The 22,876-nt window shown below is 42.0% G+C and overlaps 1 protein-coding gene across 1 annotated transcript in view; it reads right to left on the reverse strand.

Moving 5' to 3' along the window:
* Positions 1-301: 301 nt before the first annotated feature.
* Positions 302-22,876, reverse strand: part of EFNB2 (ephrin B2) — a 47,597-nt gene continuing 25,022 nt past the window's right edge. Inside the window, exons 3-5 of the mRNA XM_059902825.1 lie at positions 6,600-6,692; positions 5,760-5,873; positions 302-4,029 (exon numbers count right to left, since the gene is read on the reverse strand). Of these exons, the coding sequence (XP_059758808.1) occupies positions 3,641-4,029; positions 5,760-5,873; positions 6,600-6,692 (596 nt within the window). The 3' untranslated portion in view covers positions 302-3,640. The remainder of the gene's footprint in view (positions 4,030-5,759; positions 5,874-6,599; positions 6,693-22,876) is intronic.

Genomic DNA, 22,876 nt, shown 5'->3' on the forward strand with positions numbered 1-22,876 from the left:
TACTTTCACTCAGTGCAGGTCAAAATGCTCAGGATGAAGAGGATTTTATAAAACTTTACGCTAAAACGTGAGTTCAAAAGATTTATGGGGAAACCAGTGGGCTCATGCTGCAACGTTGCAAGATTAACCTTCACGTGTGTGCACGGCCTGATTTGAAAAATGGGCACACACATGCCCGTGGGCAGAAAGGTCTCGATAACTGTAATCACAGAGAAACAGAGAAGGCAAATTAAAATAACAAACAAAAAAGAAAGAAAAAGGAAAAGAAAACAAGAAGGAAAGGAAAATACTTTGAAGGCGCTTTTTCCATAGGAAAAAAGTATTTTATTTTTTTAAGAACAAATTCAGTTTGAAACAGATTTGGAATGTGACTTCACGGATTTCATTTTCAGGGGGGCCAACTGCAATGTGGAACTAAAGCAGATCAAAAACCTATGACAGGCTATCAAAATAAAACAAAGAAAAGAAAAAATATTTATAACTCAAGCATAATACTGTGTTACTTACAAATTGGACAACGAAATTTTAAATAAATATTCATGGTACATAATTACGGCACAAATATGCAGCAATTTGGCAACCTTTTATACCATTTTTTTTCCTCATTACAGTGCAAAGGGGAATGACACTGCCGTTTAACAAGCTGTAGCTAAATACATTGCAAAATTCAGATTTTATACAAAACATCTTGCTTAGACTTTATAAAAAACCAACATTGCTCTATGTACACAATCTGGGTAAGAAAAGCCATTTCTGTCTTGTTTTCATGTGTATTTTTATTAAAAAGGTGAATAAGGCTACTGTAACACCCCAAATCCATATACAGTAAAATCTGAACCTATTTACAGCATCTTCACTTAAACATTATGGTGCAAATTCCAAAGTCAGATGACTAGGGATGAGAATACAAGGAAGGCATTTACAGTAACTTTCCAAAGCTGAACCAACTTCAAATAAAGGGACAGTTGGTAGATTGTCATATTCTGCACCACACACAAAACAGACGCACAGAACACTGGTCAATTGCTTGCAGGTAACTCTTCAACAATTCATCTGATTTTTCACAGTTTAGCATATACCCAAAATGTAGCCAACCGATGATACACACCTTTGATTTCATTAAAATCAGGCTATTTCCCATATTTCCCCTTCTTGCCCCTCTCCCCCATCCTAAAGGTAATTTTTGATGGCTTACAAGAAAATCTTGTATGAATGCACGTACAGGAGAGGTTAGGGTGATGGAAAGAATTACATATGTACTGTGGCTGATCACCATGGCAACCTTCCACAGAAATATGATATAGATATATATAATATATATTGTAGATATATATTATACATATATATACACATGTATACCACACACCCACTCACGCATACACACACGCACTTTGGACCAACATCATTTTCAGGTTCAGGAAATAGAGAAGAATTTCTGTGACAACTCATTTTTGCAGGTATTCACTGGAGGTTTGAGAACCTTAAAATGCTGTTGCTACATTTTTCTTTTCTCCCAATTCAGAAAGCAAAGTGTTACCATAGTAACAGGACTATGTTAAAGATGTCTATTTTGCATAGCACATAAAAAGTAGGTTTCCTGTTTACTCACTTCTTTTCCCAGAAGGGAGGGGGAGAGGGGAGGGGGAGAGAGGAAGGAAGGGGGTCAGGCTGAACTTTCAGCTGAAACCCCCTCGATGTGACCCGGTGGATTCTAGCGAACACTTCAGCCCATAGGGCAAGGGAAAACACAGCACAGAAAATAAATGCCGGCACATCTTGTCATTGTTGAAAACGATGCAGTAACACCGATTTCCTGGTATTTGGGGCTTGCATTTCCTAATCTACGGTGACGCAAGATGCCTTCAGAGGACTGGGTTATTTTTGTGTTTGCTCCCATTATTGTTATTTTTGGAGTGATGTTGTTTTTCCCAGAAGTAGCTGTCCAATTTTTTTTTTTTTTTTTTTTTTTTTAAAAGCACGGAGCATTGGACCACTTAATCGCCACAGATGAATTTCCCATCTTCTGGTGTGGATTGTGTGCAATCTTAAAATATATATTAGTAAAAATCTTTCACTTTATATCCCTTGTGTTCTATATACCTATTATAAATACATCCTACCTTCCTTCTCCCCCTCGACATGATAATTTATTTCGGTCCTCAGGACTCTAAGAGGTTTGCCATGTGTGCCTCACCTTGATACAGGGCCCAGAGCTGTGGTCTCGCTCAGTACCTACCCCTCGGCCCTCGCGGCCGGGACAGCACCGCCATAAACCAAAGTGTCATAAGGCGCAATGGGGAGGGGAGCGGCGGGGAAGGGGCGCTGGGGGGACCGGGGAGTCTGACCTACCTTTTATCTATGAGAATGCCTTAATAACGTCAATGATGATGGAATTACAGCCTGTGTGACCTTTGGCTTTTAAACTTCTAGGTCAGATTTGGCTCTCTGTTAATCTCCTAAATGCTCTCCCTGTGTTGAATAAAATGTGATAAGTATAGCAGCTGAGTCTGCCTTAAACATCACCCAAAGCAGACCGACGACTTTCCTACAGCTTCACCGCTGTACATCCTATTGCCAGTACCACGACAGTCCTGCCGGTGTCCATCCATCCCTCCAAGCCTGGCCCTCTACCAACAATGCCCCTTTGTTCCACCCAGCATAGAGGGACTATTTTTTTCTTTTTTTTTCCTGTGCATTGCTCTTTGATAAGAGTGAATTCCTCCAAATGCACCCTAATCTACTGTGTGTGTCGTTGTGTCTCCTACTTGCCTCTTAAAATCTTAGCAAAACCAAAGTGCTGTGCTATCTAATTGGAGTTTTCCCTCCCAACTCTGTTTCAGGGGTGGCAGCGCTGAACTGCCTTTGCAGACGGACTTTCCCCCGGGCCCTCCCTTCCGTGAACTCCTCCTCTTCCCGGGCTGACAGCCTGGTATCTGGCTGGAAGGCTCCTTATTAGCAAACGCAATTTCTATCCTTGTATCGCCCACTCGGCGGTAGCTGTTGCAAACAGATGAAGCAGGAGACGCCAAACGTTCATGTCTCATCAGTGATACGGGGTGTGGCGTGAGAAGAAATCTCATGTGAAGGCCTGCAGAGCCCTGGATGACAGGACTGTGTGCAACAGTGAGGACTAAAAGCTAGCGCTCTCCGAAAGCCTCACGCAGCCAGAGTCTGTGCGACAAGACAAGTCCGGGGTGCAGCTCGGGGTGGGGGGGGGCGGGGGAAGGGCCACGCCCGAGGCAGAGGACGGCCTTTCCAGGCCCAGCGGCCTGGGGCACCTGGGACACCTGCCCGGGATGCTCCCAGCTCTCGCTCCCGCCCACCGACCGCTCTGTCTCCCCTCGGCTCCTGCGGAGGCCCGAACGCCCGTGGTACCCGAAAGAGGAGAGGGGCGGGGCGCGCGCGGTCCCCACGCGCATCTTCTGCGCGAGTCTTCCAGCTGCCGGGGCGCATCCTGCGTCACCGCGGCCGAAACGCTACAGACTAGTCAGCTGTCCGACTCCACAGGGCTCTCCCGAGAAGGAGTGTCCCCTCTCCCCGCTGTGCGTCAGTCCGTCGCAGGCACAGGGGGCCTCGGACCCTCCGCGGGCGGCAGCGGGACAGTAAGTTTCCTCCGGGAAAGCGAAGGCACCGCCGAGGCTCAGACCTTGTAGTAAATGTTCGCCGGGCTCTGCGGCGGCATCTCCTGGACTATGTACACGGGGTGCCCGTAGTCCCCGCTGACCTTCTCGTAGTGAGGGCAGAAGACACTGTCCGCAGTCCTCAGCGGGATGATGATGTCGCTGGGCTCCGAGCCGTTGTTGTTGCCGCCGCGCTTGGGCGTGGCCAGCGTGCTGAGCGACAGCGTGGCCGCGTGCTGCGGCGAGTGCTTGCGGTGCCGCCTGCGGTACTTGAGGAGCAGGACCACCAGCGTGATGATGATGACGATGAAGATGATGCATCCCGACGCAATCCCTGCGAATAAGGCCACTTCGGAACCGAGGATGTTGTTCCCAGAATGTCCGGCGCTGTTGCCGTCTGTGCTGGAACCTGCAGCGGGTGGGAGAGAGCAGCCGGAAGAGTCACCACTCTCCCCAGGGCTGGCCGGCCGCTGGCAGGCCACAGACTTCCCTGGCAGCTAGACTGGCAAACCAAGCGCCTCGTTTAATAGCTAAATGCAGGGATAAATTTAGGAGGTTGGGAAGTAACAGATACACACTACTATCTATAAAAGAGATAACCAACAAGGACCTACCGTAGAGCACCGGGAACTCTACTCAACATTTTGCAATAACTTATAAGGGAAAAGAATCGGAAAAAGAATATATGTGTATATATATAACTGAATATCTAATATACATATACATAACTGAATATATATATATATATATATATATAAAACTGAATCACTGTGCCGTACACCTGAAACTAACACGGCATTGTAAATCAGTTATACTTCAATTTAAAAAAATAGCTAAATGCAAACGGCAGAAGCCAGCCATCGGGGAGGTGGGACTCCAGGTGGGACTCGGAAGCTGCTCCCAGGCCTCATGGCTTCCCTTCCGTACATCATCACGCATCAGCTGCGGGGACAGGCTGTGACGGCCAGCCCCTGATCTTGCCCCGCGTCTCAACCCAGGTCAGCCAGCCTGCAGCCACCTCCAGGAGGAAGAAGGCAAGTGGCCGATTCTCCAGGCCAGCACTTGCTGCCCAGGCCACGCTGTTCTCGTGCCCTCTCTGGCTACGGTGGCTTCATGGGAAGCTCCAAACCGCCTGCCTTTAAAGACAGGCCCTGCCGACGGCTGGCTGGAGAGCTTGCAAAGAGGGATGGGGCCTGGGAAAACGTTCAACCCGTAACTCGTTTGTATTATTTGATTTACACTTAAAATATATTTGGAAGGCAGCAGAAACTCTCACACGGAACAGACTGCCAACCCAAATGTTAAGCACTAAAAAACTGCCTGGCATCATTATATTATCCATTTATCAGTTTGTCATAAGAATTTGACACATCTTGTCATTGAAAGTTAGAAATAACAACTTCCCTCCTTGGAGCTTGGAAAGAGATGGAATATCGCTACAGATGCTAAATTCGCACGACTACCAACCAGGCATGCGGATCCCTAATACGGAACTGCTGACGTCTGCTCAGCGACCACCATATAAAAAATTCATTCCCGTGGTAACAAACACATAGCTGTTTGTTCAAAGACTGCTAAAAAAACGAAGTTAAACGGCAGTCAATTTTATCCAGTATTCTAAACTTCTGCCAGGACTCCGTTTAATATTTTATTTTACACTGAAAATGTGAAAAAAAAATTTTGACGAAACCACCTGAAAAATGTGGCATTATGCAATATTTTAAGATGTTACCATCTTAAATGTAGAAGAGGATCCGTCAGGCTCTCTGTGGATTAGATATAACTAGATGAAGCACTGGTACAATTATATATACATTAACACTGGCTTGAAGCTAGGTTTGCAAACAGCACGATAAAGTGTCAGCCAATGAGAACAGCTTTGATCTGAAAGAGCAGTGCTAATAATTGGCACTTACATCTGATGAATTCTACTCTTCTGAATGTAAGACTTTTGTGGGAGTTAATTATTTTATTCTGGCTGAGTAATTGATAACAACTAACCGAGAGCGAAGATTACTGACTGCGGGAACTACAAGTTCATCCTCCTGATGCAGAAGTACTTGGACGCTGTCCTACCCCCTGTGATACGAGCAGTGTGGGACACACAGACCTAGACACACATGGGTCACGCTGCTATACCTGGATTTGGTTTGACAAAAGGACTTGTTGTTGAACTTCTTCCATTTGTACCAGCTTCAAGTTCTGGCCGTCTTGTTGGATCATTATGCCTGGTTGACCCAGCGGAACTCGCATCTATATGAAAAACAAGCGATTACTTACGGCACAGACATCTGATGGGCTCTAGCTTTAGGAGCTGGATCTATATCTCAAGAGGCACAAATAGAAATGAACATAAGATTCTTTATGCAAAGTACTGTGAGATGCAAGAATATAATTTTCCTTTGAAAACAAAACGGTTTTACTAGTTATTTCAGAGGTTTAGATGGTGAGGCCATCTGTGGAAACTATAGGGATTCTTGCATTTGGCAGGCAGAGCATTGCAGATGACATTTTAATTTAACTGAGTGAGTTGACTGATTACTATTCCAATTTCTAATTAGAAGAATATTTCTTTCTGCACAAGAGGTCATCTCTGTGTGAAAAGGTTCAGTGAACACAAGTCTTCTGTAGTCAAGATGCAGAAATGGGCAAAATGGCAGAAACTTAGTTTGCATTCTGGATATTTTAATGGTGAACCAAAGAGGTGTTTTGCTTTTAAGAAGGAAAAATATATCTGTGGATACAGACATGGCAATAGACATTGTACCTGGCTGACCTCAACTTTTAGAAGTATCTCCAGTAAAAGAAGTGGGTTGCAACAACTTGAGGAAATCTGTCAGTGGCTCAAGGTGCAGAGAAAAGTTTACTTTGGAAACTAAACTGCAGAGTGAGTGAAGGCGCGTGTGGGCAACGCTGGCGCCATACTAGCTGGGGGCTCAACCAGATCAGTGGCTCCGTGAAGCAGCAGACGGTCTTTACCTTGTCCAACTTTCATGAGGATCTTCATGGCTCTTGTCTGGCACACCCCTCCCTCCTGGTTATCCAGGCCCTCCAAAGACCCATTTGATGTAGCTGATTAAAAATAAAATGGACAAAACAAAAAAATAAAGAAAAAATCAGGAAATCAATAAGCCAAGTTTACATGAACATGAAATGTCTGAAAACAATTTGGAAAATAAGAATTCACTCTTAGTCACAAGTTTTCTGAAAGTATGGGATGCTGAAAGGCAAAACGAAAAAAATAAAGAAATAAAGAAAGATGGATATCGTCCACACTGCCGCACGTATGACCTCTGGTTTCCAATGTACTTAAGTGCCTTCTCCTCCCTTTATAATTAACGGATTTTGTCTGATTCTACAGATAAAAGGGACAGCATCTTCCAAAAACCTGACTATTGTGGAGTCAACCTCCTAAAAGCAGAATAGTAAATACGGTAATTTCAAAACGTGGTAATCATCACACAGCACCTGCTTCCTCTACTATAGATTTCCTGCCTCAAGAACAATTACCTTGATGCTCCCTGTTTGTCAAGCATCCAAGTTCTATAAACACTTAGAGAGGAGACTCCCACGCCCCTTTTCTTTCCTCAGCTTTGCTTGAGCTTAAGAGGTTGTCCTAGAATGCAAGTCTTCAAATTCTGGAGTTTTCCTCCATCATTTTGTACTCGACCCGAAAGAACGGATGTGTTATTACCACCAACATCGACCTTGGTCAAACTCTTCAACCAAGCTCCCTGGTGCAGAAGAACTCTGGATGCACAGAGGGTCTCACAGGTGCCCACTGCTCTATGAGGGGCCTGGGACGGCTCAGGACCTAAGGTGAGGACTTGGCTTAGGTCCACCAGCATGATGCCCTTTCCACCTCGAGAAGGAGGAGGAGGAAAGACAGAACATTTGACCATTTTCAGTGTCTGTTTTTATCCAACAGCCTATGCCCTACTCTGTTTCAACCCATTGTTCTATCTCTTTAGGACGGTGAGTTCTCTCTGAAGAGCGCTGTAACTAAAGCTGTAAAAAGATAGGCTGCCAGGTACCTTGCTGAGGGACAGGATTTGAATTACAGGTCAAGTTCCAGAAGAGAAAAGGAGGTGGGGAGTTAGACGTTTTCATTCCTCCACAGTTCAAGGGGCAGGGAATGGAAATGTTTCATAAACAATTCTGCCAGGTAAATCCTTCTCTACTTTAATTATCAAAGTTTTGTCAACTAACTCTATACTTTTAAAAGCACTGAAAAAGGGACAGGTTTTCTGAAAAAAATACATCCAAAGACATTCTTTTAATGGGCTGTTTGTTTTCCAAATGGTGGGGCAGCAGACAAGTTGGACAGGGCATGCATGGAAATATGTATGCTGTGGGTAATTATCTTGGCTGGAAAACAAGGCCAGGATTGACTTGTCTTTGTGTTCTCGAGTTAGCGACTTTTACTTTCTCTGTTTTCCTTAATAATAATCGCTGCCTCTTGTGTGCAAAAATATCTCTTTGCTTATCTGAGTGTTTCCTTAAAGTCCAGCCTCACAATCATATCTCACTCTTCTTCTATTGCTGACACTGAGTTTCTCCTGGGAAACTGGGCAAAAATTGTCATCATAGTTTTTTTTTTTTAGGGTGAAAAGTAGATAGTATCCTCTTGTAGATTGTTGAGAAAATGTTTGGCAGATAAATTAGAACAAATACCTAAAAACTCTGCATGCTTCTGCGACTCTTAAAAAAAAAATCGTCTTTTTTTTCCCCCCATTTTCTCCACCTTCTTTCCCTTTTGTTTCTTCCAGACATGTACCTAAATTTCAAAGTATCCTTTCTTCCTAAAGGCTTAGAACAGTATAGATATCTACAAGCAGGCACTCTTTCTGGGCAATTTCAGAGCAGTGCTATAATCTTCACTTATTCACAGTTTTCTCATCTGATCTTTCTCAAAATGTAGGATATGCTTTTATATAGAAAAAAACAGTGGAAAGCTGATGTCTTTATCTGGCTGACAGTTTCAAAGGTTTAGTTTACTTAATTCAAGTGGCATCTCCATGTTTTCTAATTCATGTACACATAAATGCACCCCAATGCAAAGTTCAATGACTAAGTTTTTCTTGCTAAAAGTTTAACACTAAGTTAACAAATGATAAAAATAAGATCTGAAGGGTGGTACCCAGAGAGAAAAAAGGTGTGTAGGGTGGGGAGGAATATAGATTTACTTAATATTTATTTTAACCTTGAGGTAAAAAGATAAAAGGTTCAGGTCTAAAAGAAAAAAAATAAAGGAATACGAGAAAGGACAGACAAGGCATGGCAGAGAACAGTCCCTGGTAAATATAATTCAGAACTGCATATGCAGAGGCAGAAACTACAGATGACTTCTACTTTGTCAGTCTGGAAGCGCAAGAGGTGCACATAATTTGAGTGACTTTTTCTTTTGATTTTAATTCGTCGGTCAGTGCCTTTTCTGAATACCAATGCCCTTGTGGAGAGCTCCCTTTGGTTTACTCAAAGTGGTGTCTGAAGAACCCCCAAATGTAAAGAACTCCAAAAGTATTCAAATTAAACTGCAATCTATAATTTAACATCCACAAACTATACATGGTAGGAAGAAAACTGTGTAGTGTGAGATGAAACTGCTTTGCATCTTTAACAGTGGAAACTTTTTTTATGCCTTGGGGAGGAAAAAACCCCTCAAGCCCTGGAGGTGCACAGAAGGAAATCTGAAAATGCCGCCTTTGCTGAGTTCTTGGAGGCTGAGGCCACTGCTGGGATGGGGGAGGATGAGGGGTGAAGGGGGAGGGCAGGCCAAGAGGCAGAACTTTGTGAGTGAGGAGGGTTCTTCTGCTACATTCTGGACTCTGCACCTTTCCCCTTTAAGTCAACTTGGAAGTTGCAAAGGCTACTGGAAGATTTTGAAAAATTCATTCCTAACATCAAAACAGCATTCCCAATACTCGGCTGTTTAAAAGGGGGCTAAACTTTAAAATTCAGAGGAAATTCCCTGGCGGTCCAGTGGTTAGGACTCGGCGCTCTCACTGCTGGGGCCTGGGGTTCGATCCCTGGTTGGGGAACTAAGATCCCTGCATGCCAAGTGGTGCAGCGCCACCCCCCCCCCCCCAAATACGGTTAGATGCTCTGCCATGAAAGATTTTTGCCCCAAGTTAGGTATGATGTAATAAGCAGTCAGGGAAAACCCTGGTTTTTGTTTTTGCTTTTTTTAAACATCTTTCTTGGAGTATAATTGCTTTACAATGGTGTGTGAGTTTCTGCTGTATAACAAAGTGAATCAGCTATACATATACATACATCCCCATATCTCCTCCGTCTTGTGTCTCCCTCCCACCCTCCCTATCCCACCCCTCTAGGTGGTCACAAAGCACCGAGCTGATCTCCCTGTGCTATGCGGCTGCTTCCCACTAGCTATCTATTTTACATTTGGTAGTGTATATATGTCCATGCCACTCTCTCACCCTGTCACATCTTACCCTTCCCCCTCCCCGTGTCCTCAAGTCCATTCTCTACGTCTGTGTCTTTATTCCTGTCCTGCCCCTAGATTCTTCAGAACCATTTTTTTCTTTTTTTAGATTCCATATGTATGTGCTAGCATACGGTATTTGTTTTTCTCTTTCTGACTTACTTCACTCTGTATGACAGACTCTAGGTCCATCCACCTCACTACAAATTAACTCAATTTCGGAAAACCCTGTTTTAAGATGTGAGCACCAACAGAAACTTCAGAAGGTCAACTTCATAGCAAGTTCAATTATAAAAACTCAGAGTAACTTCAACCTACTTTATATTTGATCTCCTAGTAAAAATTAATGTCTCTTCCCCATGATCTGCTTAACATGGAGAGTAGAGAGCGTGGGCCTAATTCTAGAGCTGCCTCCCCACCTCACCACCTTGAGAAATGGCACAGCTGAAAGCCTTCTGTCCTCACGGCGCCTCTTTACTGGCAGCGAATTCTGCAATAAAGCCTCAAGGTTAATATTCTGATTTCTGCTGCAATAGCCAGTCACCAAGAAGCTTTAAAACCCTTAGTGGCTGACTTTGAAATACAACAAGAAATTGCTAATGCTTGGGAATAAAATCTACTTCCATTTCAGGAGAGGGTTTTGAAATGATTCTTACTGTTGATTTGAATGTATTGGGAATTTTTAACTTGGAGAAAGTAAAAACAAACGGTTAACCTCATTCTACTTAGTTTTTCTTTGCATCTCTCTAGCAGCGTCATCTAATGCCACCACAATCACAGTATTACTGTACTAAATGGATGAAATTGCATTTAATCATTTAGAGATAGAAAAAATAACATTGTTATATCTAAGCTTCTAGTGCCCGGCCTTTTTTTTTTTCCTTGGCCCAGGGTAAAAATAGGCTTTATAAAATTAAAAATTACTAGAAAAGTATATCTAGTTAGAAAAGAGGTTTAATAAAGATACATGGGCATTTTATAGCCTGCTTTTAAAAGCTTTTGCTTCAGGGATCTAACTGCATGTAGTGAGTGTACTGAAATCACTAGATTGTTCCCCCAGGGCCTGATTTTAAGTGGGTGGAGATCATTGCTCAGCAAAAAGGTACCCTGAGTTCACAATGCCTAAAAGTTCTCTTCACATCCGAAAACTACTCCACCAACATCCGTGCGTTCCCATTTATTTGTACACGAACTTATCTGCAGTGTGCTGGTTATCTGAGTAGAAAAAAGGAGAACCAGTGGGCAAAGCAGACCAAAAGGGCAGGACTATTTCTGGCTGTGTTTTCTGGGCTGTGCCCACGGAGAGGAAGTCCTATCGCATTTTAATGCGTCTTCATCCGGTTGTTACTGCTCTGCACCCCTGGAAGGGTAAGCTGCTGCCCTGGATCTTGGCTGTTTTTATTTCAGTCTATCACTTCAGATGGAGAATTAACTGCTGGATGTGTGCCGAAATATGGGTCCCATGCACAAAGAGGTTAGGAATGAGGGCAGCAGAAAAAAATTCTACAGAGTAAATGCATCCCTATGAAGGAATATTCTTAGGTTATCATGGAAAGAATGAAACATCAAAATATACTATGGAGGACATTTTATACTATTTTCTTTCTTTCTTTCTTTCTTTCTTTATCTGGCCGTGCGACACGGCATGTGGGATCTTAGTTCCCCGAGCAGGGATCAAACCCACAGCCCCTGCGCTGGAAGTGCGGAGTCTTAACCACTGGACCGCCAGGGAAGTCCCTATACTACATGTGGCTTACTGGGATGGGGCCGGGATGGGGTGGGGGGTTGATGGACACTCCAAAGCAAATCGTTTTTATCAACTTCATCAAAGAGGTCCATCAAAGAGACACAGAATAAGCATACAGGGTCAGGAAATTGAGAGAGTTCAATTTTCTAGTAAGAATGAAAACTTCGTGTTCATATAAACTGCACATGACAAAATTTGCTCTTATTTGATTACGAAACAAAGAGCAGTTTATGAAATCCTCTATCATCTTCTTGGCACTATTCTTGTCCATCATGTCGTCATATGCTGGCCCTGCTAATTCTGATTTCTTAGGGCAGCCTTTCAACACATCAGTCTCCTGAAACTCAACCCAGGAACCATAAGAACTAGAAGCCTATTACCTGGCAAACTTAGGAAATAAAAGAAGCAGAACCAAGTGGGAAACGTGAAAAGTGAAGCCATGACATTAAAATAAATATGACACGTAAACTAGGTTACTGTTTTCTTCTAGCAGGGCTAACAAATTTTTGAGTATCTAAAAACAAAAAATTAACTGAGATATGTAAGTTGAAAACCAGAAGGCTGATAAAAATATAACTACTTAATGTGAATATACATCTCAGGAAGCTAAGATCTACCCTACTTCACACCCTGACACGAATTCAAATTCAAAATATATGATGCACATTCAAAATATGTACTAAAGAGACAGGAATTCCATTTCTAGAACTCAGTGTAGTTCAATGCCTTGGGTATCACGGTTATCCTTTAAGATACCAACTTAGAAGAAACATTCTAACCATGGAAATGACAACAACCCCTGAATGCCAAAAATAAATGCCCTTTTCTTTGATTAATAAAAACTTCTGAAGCAAAAACATCTGTATAATGTGCCGAAAGGACGATGAAAAAAATCACTTCTTCTAACTTCTTCCTTTTTATATGCTTTTCTCTGTGGATTTATAAGTCAAAGAAATGAGAATATACCACCATGATTTTCCAAGGGTCTCACTATTTTGCTTGGTGTAATATCAAAAAAAGTTCAGCAGTATTTCAACACATATGGTATTTTATCCCAGAATGCCTGATCTTAGAGTAAAAGTTTTATAGATTCTTCTTAAAATGGCCTCGATTTGACGAAAGAAAAATACAAAGGAAGTTACAGGACGTGGGTGTTTTTCACCCAAGGAAACAGTGTTCCAGAACAATGGGATGAATCACCTGAACTAAACCCGCATCATTCTGGTTGTGTTTTGAAATCTGAAAGCAGTAAATCAGGCATTAAGAGGTAACAACTAGCTTAGCCCCAGTGACTTCTTTACAGCACAATTAATTAGTTTCTCCACTAGACAGAACGATTTGGAAAAATGAATTAAAAACCAGAGTCACAATTTAGCCCCTCCTCCCATATTAAAATATGAGTAAAGATACCAAGTATCCAGTGTAAATGGATGTTCTTGAATAAAATGGTATAATTTTATTTCCTCAATGTTAAATGTTCACCATGAGCAATGATAGGATATTCTACTGACAGCTTAGAAATGAGAGTTTTGAGAAATGTAACAACCTTGAAACAGTTGTGTAAACTGCTTTTGTTTGTGTATTCACTAAAAGATTGGATGATATTACTTTGCCACTTTCACTCTTTTGGGAAGAGGGAAGATACAAAGATACTACGAAGACCTGAGTCTAAAGGTGCCAATATATGTTAGTATATCTCCTATCTCCCGTGTTATGCGAGACTTGGACATTGAGGGAGGTCACCCTATGGAGAGAACGGTAATAAACACCATCCCTAGAACAAAAGAAATTCCATCACAGCTTACTCATTAAACCTCTTCACTGTTAAGAAGTGTATACAAAAATTAAGGTAGTGACAATCACTGAAGATGCTAAGAGCCATAGTCATCTTTGACGAGATAGCCCTGAAAAGCCACTGACTATATACAACCGGAGTGGAAAAGAACAGGCGGTAAATGTGTGTGTGCAAGTGTGTGCACACATAGCAGGGATATGTCAGTGACAGAAATACCTTCCAGGCTCAGTGGGTGCTCTGACACTTTCCTGAGAAAGATCATACAGGCCTGGTAATAAATCACCTGTCCCCTCTTTTTACAAGAGGCATGCTTAAACACACGAGATCATTTATGAGTGGCTTACTTTCTTTCTCCTCACAATATTGCTTGCAACACCTTGATGTCTTGATTTTTCATAAGTTCTGTTGCGGGAAAACATCCCTGTCTGAGTCTAAAATTTTATTGCTACAAGTTATGATGATTTATGCAGGTAGAATCTCTCATTAGGCAAAAAAAATTTTCAACAAGACTTCATAAAAAAGCTTTACATCTAGCGTGCTTTCAGGGAGTTAATCTTACTGTCACGATGATTCAGAATGAATTGTGAGAATGTGATAGTCAATGGTTAAAGCATAATTTACCTTTATACATGTGAGTCAACCTTAATATGGGCTGAAACCTACTAAGAAAGAAGAATCATGTTTTAAAAATAGGGGGCCAGATGACCACTTCAATATAATGACCAAACTCACATTAAAAAAAAAAAAAAATGATGATGTCAGAGTTCTAAAGATAAAACATAATTCCCTATTGTCTATATTAGCTTTACTTAAGCATTCTGATTTTTTTTAAAAAATGAGACTTCCTGGTCAAGAGATAGTGATAACATCTAATAAAAACATTCTGAGCCATGAAAAAACATGTGTTTGCATGAATTATTTCTAGCACACAATTTCTAGCCCGCTCCCGAGTTTTTGATGGTCTTCATCATTGAAATATCTTTGTGGAGAGGTGGAAATGTCTAGAGAGCGAAGGGTCAGAGTGGAAAGTTCACAGGGGTTAGGGCACACATCCCAGAAGCCTCGTGCTCAGTCGGCTGTCACTAATCGCCTGCAATGATATTAACGACCCAGTAATTGGGAGACCGCGGCACTGAAGTGGAAAACCTCCATCTGAGGCAGAGTTCACCTCTGGGTGGTAGGGCTTCACCAGTGACTGAATTAATGTTTGCTGACAGTTTAGAACATAACACTGTAGATGAGAAAATGCACCACTCTGATGGCATAATAGCTTAGATGGACATGATGTTATTTGCTTTGACCATCTAGAGACCAGTGGTAACCCCGGTAAAGTGCCCTGTCTGAATTTGCCCTACACATGAACCTAATTCTGTTCAGGGGACGTGTTCTATGCTCCAAGAAGCCAGAGCAATTTTCCGCATGTTTGCTTCAATAAAAGAATACCTTCATCTCCTGGTTTAACATCAGGAACAAGGAAACTGGGTTACTCCACTAATGCAAAAAGCCACTGGCGAAGCAGGACTGTCTTTTAGCAACACACAGCCTAGCTCCTCTGTGAAGTGATCAATTATGCTCCTGACAGAAGTTCTGCCTGCCCATCCATCCATCCATCTACCCATCCATCCATCCATCTGCCCATCCATCCATCTATACATTTATCCACCCATCCACCCATCCACCCATCCACCCATCCGCCCATCCATCCATCTATACATTTATCCACTCATCCACCCATCCACCCATCCATCCATCCATCCATCCATCCATCTACCCATCCATCCATCTGTCCATCCATCCATCCATACATTTATCCACTCATCCACCCATCCACCCATCCATCCATCTACCCATCCATCCATCTGTCCATCCATCCATCCATACATTTATCCACTCATCCACCCATCCACCCATCCACCCATCCATCCATCCATCTGCCCATCCATCCTTCCCTCCCTCCCTCCATCCATCCATCCACACAAACTGTAGCACTTGTACTTGGCTAAGGAAATTTGAAGTTTCTTACTACCTCTTTTGTACATTTGAGAGATTTTTATTATTTTTAATTTTACTATTTAGCCACTTCCCATTGAGGGGCTCAAAGTACATTTGATCCTTGAACAACATGGGGGTTTGGGGCACCAACACCTACCTAGTCGAAAATCCGAGTACAATTTATAGTCAGCCTCCGTACCCGCAGTTATTCCATATCCACGGATTCAACCAACAGCAGATAGTGCAGTGCTGGAGTATTTACTACTGAAAAAAATCTGTGTGTAAGTGGACCCAAGCAGCTCAAACCTGTGTTGTTCAAGGGTCAGCTGTACTCGATAAAACACAAAGCATAGTCTTATTGAAGAAATGGAATTGATTGATAGTAGCTCTAAAAAGAAAAAAGAAAATTCAGGAGACCTGACAAATTGCTATTACAACCACCGTTAACCAATGGCCCTTTCTCCTTTCCTACTGCTGTGTAGAATTTCTTAGGTCAACTTTGGGGCACACGATTGAAGTTAGTTATACGTTACAACAAAGGACAGGGCCTCTGGCCCAACACGTCTGATACAAACACAGAGTTGTCTGATATCCAGTTCGAGTAGCATCCTTGCATCGCTATGTATGCACTATGTATGTACATATGCTCTCTTTACTGTCACTATGTATGTGACATGTATGTACTCGTACTCTCTTTACCATACTCTGTAAGTAGTGTGCTTTGGACTAGACTATCTTTCCTCTTGCTTTGCATACATGTATATGCTTGGTGACCCAGGAGGCACTGTCATAAACTAATGACGTTTGTCTAAGGGCCTGACAACCCGCCTTGAGTTTTGCCCCTGACATTTCATGGCTGTGTGAACTGTACTAAACTACTCACACTTTCCAAGTTCTGTTTTCTCACAGTGATAAAAATTCCTCTGTCACCTGTCCTTTGAGACTGTAAAGTGACAGTCTCAAAGAGTGTGTGAGGCCATAACACTTCCCTCTAAGTGATCAAACACCCAGCCTGAGATTTCAGACTGTTAGGAACAAACGTGGGACTCTTAAAAACTATATAAATAAGTTTTCGCCAAGTAATCTTTTCATGTCTGTCTAATGACTCTTGGCTATTTCTTAAAGTACTTTATTTTGCTTTAAATTTTGATTTTCATGATAAATATTTAAAGGCTATTAAGAAAGAAACTCATTCTCATGCTTGTACAAAGAAGTCTCCAGGACTGTTCAGTTATTTACAAGTCTAAGTAAACTTTGAAAAAGCTATAAATACAGGTGCTAGAGATATTAAGATGTATTTTATGAAACAGTAAAGGCAGTTTTATTCTGAGCAGCTCCTAAATAATCCTTTTTTTTCCCAAGGAATTGCCTTCATTTCTCATCTGCTCTTATTTTACATAGGAGGTTTTCAGTCTCTCCCCATTGCTTTAAGAACCAGTCATTTTGTCCGTTCAAGAGTTATTTTGGGAATAAGGAATAGCGCTCACACGGCAATCTCTGTCTAGCTTTAAATGAGATAAGCTGTCACTACTGCCTAGGTGACGCCGTTGAATATGAACAGAGTCTCAATCTACAATAGCCTAATCCTCCTAAACCCTGACAGATACGGGATAAATATCCCAGTGGCCACGACTCCATCAGACCCGCGAGCCAGAAGCTTCTCAGCACAAGCTCCAATTGAGCAGAAGTTGAGATTTTATTCCTTAAAGTATAAAGAATTTAAGCTGTATTCATATTAAATTGAACAAGGAGCCTTACTGATATACTCTAGGAAAGAGCCTTCAATACGGTCAGAAAAGGATTTTATGTTAAGTTAAAAAATAATAGAAATTCAGGGGACTTCCCTGGTGGTCCAGTGGTTAAGACTCCGTGCTCCCACTGCAGGGGGTGCGGGTTCAGTCCCTGGTCAGGGAACTAAAATCCCACAAACTGCGCGGCACGGCCAAAAAAAAAAAAAAAAGAAAAAGAAAAAATGATGCTTCTCATTACCAGACTAGTGAAATGATGTAGTGTCCCAGCTTGTCTCAGTGACAAGGCAACCCTGACATGTACTTTTTTCTCCAAAAGAATATTTATACTACATTGGAATGCTGCTGAAATGATCAATAAAAATAAACCTTTCCTTTGTGTAACAGGGAACAGAGAAAAGGCCCTGGCAAGGTTGGTGAGATGGTAAGTGGGGAAATGATTACATGTGTAGAAGTCTCCTCCCAGTCTGTCTCTTTTGGGTCTTAGGGAGGATCTGCTAACAAGCTTGGGCAATTCCACCAACAAAAAAATCCATAAATGCGTGTTTCTTGGTAAGGAAAGCCCAAGGACAAAAGAACTTTTATAACACTCCAAGAAGACAAAAAAGAGGGAAGATCTTATAATTAAGTTACGCAGCATTACTGAAACTTGGACAATCTCCGGAATTTCATTTTGTGGATGGCATTTCAAATAAGTGACACTTTTTAAGCCCATCTTCCCCGCCCGCCAGCTCCCAGGAGAGCACAGGCTGTCTCACACCAGCCCCCCACCTCGCCTCCCCACAAAGAGACCCTCAGTTGTCCTTATTTGGTGCCAGCCATGGAAGCAAGCACTTTACATACATCACCCCATTTAAATGCACATCATCCCCAGCTGACAGATGAAGAGACTGAGGCAGACTGGGTAAGTTACTTGCTGAAGGGCATTCAAGAACCGAGGTCTGCCTGACTTGGGACTCTCAGCTAACTACCATGTTCATCTGTCGCTCTAAGTGCTGTGTGTGTGTATCCTCCAAACACCCAAGATTCTGATGACCGTTCTATTACAAAGCCAACTGTCGTAGGTTAAAAATAAAAATGTGTTTAAATGCTTGAATTCACCAATGATATGCAAGGTATCGAACATAAATCCCGACCTCAAAGTCAGATAAGTGACAGGCTGATGTTGTAACATCCTTGAACTTGATGATGTTTAGTGATGGAAATGTAGATTTTGCTACCTTTATCATATAAATAATTCATTAATCAAAGCACATAATCACGTTACAGAGGCCACACATATATTCTAAAATAAATCTAGGACTTCCCTGGTGGCTCAGTGGTTGAGAATCCGCCTGCCAATGCAGGGGACACGGGTTCGAGCCCTGGTCCGGGAAGACCCCACATGCCGCGGAGCAACTGAGCCCATGCGCCACAACTACTGAGCCTCTGCTCTAGAGCCCGCGAGCCACAACTACTGAGCCCACGTGCCTAGAGCCCGTGCTCCGCAACAGGAGAAGCCACTGCAATGAGAAGCCCGCGCACCGCAACGAAGAGTAGCCCCCGCTCACCGCAACTAGAGAAAGCCCGCGTGCAGCAACAAAGACCCAACGCAGCCAAAAATAAATAAATTTAAAAAAAATAATTAAAAAAATAAAAGACATCTATATGTAAAAGTACATTTGAAACCTCCCATAACCATTTTGCTAGGGAAAGGGCTTACAGTACATTCAGTATATTTTAGTGCCACTTGCTACACTTACTCGCAGAAATAAGTAAATCAAAAACAGAAAAGAAAAACACAAACAAACAAAAAAAGGAAAACAAACACTCAACAAAAATACAGGAATGGAATCTGCTGTTCTTCTGTTTTGATTCTTTAAGAATAGTGTTTCCTTATATTTGTGTGCAAGCATTTTAATTTATTTTGCATTTTTGCTCAGAAGTGGAGTTTATGTCTAAAAAACAGCAAAGCTGACTGAGGAGTTTTCTAATTTTATATGCTCTGATAAAATTTTTTTTAAAAATTGCTTTGGAGAATGAAACCAGTGAAGGGCCTATGAAATGGTGACTCATTCAAATTCATTCAGTGTTTCTCAAGGAAGACTTTCCCAGGCAAGGAAAGCAAGGAGTGGCTTTTGGAAGGACCACTGTGAACACAGCAGGGTGTAGTTTCAGAGCAACGTTTAATCAAACAATCATTAGAAATGATGACTTTTAGACTATTCCACAAATCCATGTCTTGGCTACAGATTTGAGGTAAAATAATGTAAAAAGCCACACAAAGCTAAATTGGGAGGTGCCTTGGGCATAAGGTGTTCTTTCTAACAGCTGGGCTGTGCCCATGGTTCACTTAAAAAGTATCCACACAGTGGCATTCATTTTCATCCATCTCTGACTCACATGATTTTGGTAGTGTGATGAAAACCTCTTTGTAGGTATTTTGCAAGGTTTTATGCTGAGGCTGGAGGACCAACCCATGGAACCTTCGTAAGGGTAGATACTGCGAAGGGCCTCCACACCAAAACCAAAACTGCTGACTCATTCAGCTCCGGGTTATCACTTCTAAAAAGAAACTGGAAACCAAGCGCAGAAAGCATCTACAAGAAACGTTTTTGACACAATTATGTATGAAGGCTGAGAACACAGTTAGGAATGCTTGCCTTGTATTAACTGGTGTGTTTTTCTAAGACAGAGCTTCCCTTGACAATGGGCCACTTCAGAACAGATAGTTATTTTATAAACTTAAAAAAAATTTTAAAGACATGATCAAAATAACTGTAGGTTATATAAAATGTTTACTTTCTTTTTAAGACAGTTAAGAATCTGAATGTAATGAAAAACAGATCAAATGGTCGTAGCATCCCCACCTTTGGATCATTTAATACTAGGAGATTTTATTATGCAAGTTAAACCCAAGTCTAATGACTGAAACGGGTCACTTGAAAAAGTCAATTCTCAACATTAAGAAATCCCATATATACCATTTTGCCACATGTCAAAGCACATAGTCATCTAGGAGAAAAACGAATGAGGATACATATCATTTGGTCGTGTCATTTCCTAGGGGAATTTAGTGGATATTCGGTAGGTTCAAAAATACACTCCCAATTTAAAATTAATAATGACTTCTAAAACTTAAAAGTGTGATGCCTGTATTTTAAATTTGGTAACACTACAAATCAAATTCACTGTCTTTAAAGAGTTTACAGCAGATCCTGTCCATTCAATTGGAGAAGAGCCACCCTGACAAGAGATCCCATACTGGATGTGTATGTCTAACCATAAAATGGTTTGGAACTAGAGACTTCCATCATTAGCCAGAATAACAACAACAACAACAACAGTAAAAGCAGTTTCTAGAGAAGAAATCAAAATTCAAAGAAATGAAGTGACTTTCTCGTTAAGCTCACACAGCAGGGTTAGAACCCAGGTCTCTGGGCTCCTGGAATCAGTTCATCTAGGGAATGACCGAACAACACCAATTCCAATTCAGTCCATTGGCAACTTGGACTGTTCCTCTCTGGGGTTATGAAGCACTGCTCCAAACTATCACCTCTCTTCTTCCCTCCTATGGAAAGAAACCAGGACACAATAACGATGCTGTTCATACTAATACTCTTGGTTATGAAGGTGCTCACTAGCTAGACAGGAAGATTTAGAGTTAAACACATGTAATATACTTTGTAGCAACTCAAAAATACCAACATTGCTAACTCAAAGTTGAAGTGGTGACTTGCAGTGTCAAGGGCAGTGTTCCATCATGCCACCTAGTGTAGTACTGTTTTAAGTGGCGTGTGACCCTGTGTGTATGTGTGAGTGATCACCGGCTGTGGAAAGCAGTGACTCTGAAAAATCTCTTAATTGTCTGGGTGCCTTGTGATTCCCGAAGAAGCAATGGAAAGTCAACATTAACTTTTTCAACTCTCTTGAGAATTGTACTTCTCATCCTTCATTTCCTTTCCAGGGAAAGCTGTCTATCCACTGGCTTTGCTGGAGGATGGGTGGGAAATAGGGCCCGCATTTCCCGAAGTATCTGAGGTGTCTTCCTATGTCTGTGACGTGGCGCAAGTCTTTCAACTCTGTGCTCTGAGTCTCCCTGGGCTCCCGGCCACCCTCTGAGCCCTGGGCCCTTCCCCATCCAGCCTGTAACAACCACCCAACCAGCAGCATTCAAACTTGAAACCCTCATCTCTATTTTAAGAACAATTCTTTTATCCCGGGCTACCACGTGCTTTTCCGTGGTAAATCACACCTCCAGGGAAGGTTCTGGAGGTCGGTGTAGCTCAGCTACCTGCTGGTAAACCTGTTACTGAGCCTAACGATGAGTTTTCAAAGAAAGAAAACTGAGATGTGCCGTTATTGTGTGGATTAATATTATAATTATAAATTAAATTGTGCTTCTAAATACAAACCCGTCAGGTGTGGATAATAAGTCGTTATCACGTGCTCACTCCATCAGACACAAAGATGCTGATAAGCCAGGTATTTATTTGCATTTCTTGCATATCATTTCAGACTAAACCCACAACGTTTGCTGAAATCCCACTTGCATTCAGGGGGAACTTAGGGTCCACAAAGCCATCTGCATGAAGTCACAAGCTAAAGGAAGAGGAGGGACCTGGGTCTGGTGGCTTACCTCCCTGAAGAGCCAGTCGGCAGCTAGGGCTGCAGGCACAGTTTTAGAGACGTATTTAACTCTGAGGAACATCTATCTTCAGGCACCCCCTCGTCCTTTTTCCCACCTTATTCAGGGGTCTTAATCTGCTTAATGAATTCAGTAGGGTGGGTTTCAGCTCCCTATAAATGCTATGCTAAAAACATTAGCATCCTGGTAAACAGTCCTACTTACAAAGCCTTTTTTTTTTTTTTTTTAAAGACACTGTTGGACTTCCAAAAGCTTAAGGTTTCCATTTATTTTGCCTAATGACTATTTTATATTTTCAAAGATCTCCCTCTTACTTCATACACTTTACCACCCCATCTGCTTGTCCCATCCCTCAAAAGGCTTTTATTTTCATTTTATGATCATTGTGCTTTTAAATCTATAATTCACCACTTTCTCTTTTTGTTACTTATTCTCACTAAGCCACTCTCTGTACATCACGTTGGTTTAAAACTAGGTTTTCAGCCTCTGTGGCATTTCAGGTTCACAGCAAAGAACAAGGATTAGATGGCTATGACCATCTTTGTTTTAATTACTAATGAGTGTAATAAAAAATAGAAGATAAGTATATTGTTGAGTATTTAATAAGTAGTCAATGAATTATTGATTTTGCACTCTCAAGAGCAGCTAGGAGGTAGAGAAAGCCAGAGTTTCAACCTGATCACCCAGAGATGGGAGAGCACACCCAGTAGACAGCAGCTCAGTACCTCTGACGACCTGGAGCTCATCATGACGAGTGAGTGCAGACTCTCACCAAAGAAACCAAGAAAAACCATTTCATTGCTTGCCTGATGTGAACAGCTATCCTAGTCACCCAGACTGCACTCTGACAGACCCTGGGCCTGGAACAATCCTAACTCTGTGCCAGCTCCTGACCTGCACCT

Source organism: Balaenoptera ricei, chromosome 18, assembly GCF_028023285.1.
Source record: "Balaenoptera ricei isolate mBalRic1 chromosome 18, mBalRic1.hap2, whole genome shotgun sequence".
Taxonomy (NCBI): domain Eukaryota; kingdom Metazoa; phylum Chordata; class Mammalia; order Artiodactyla; family Balaenopteridae; genus Balaenoptera; species Balaenoptera ricei.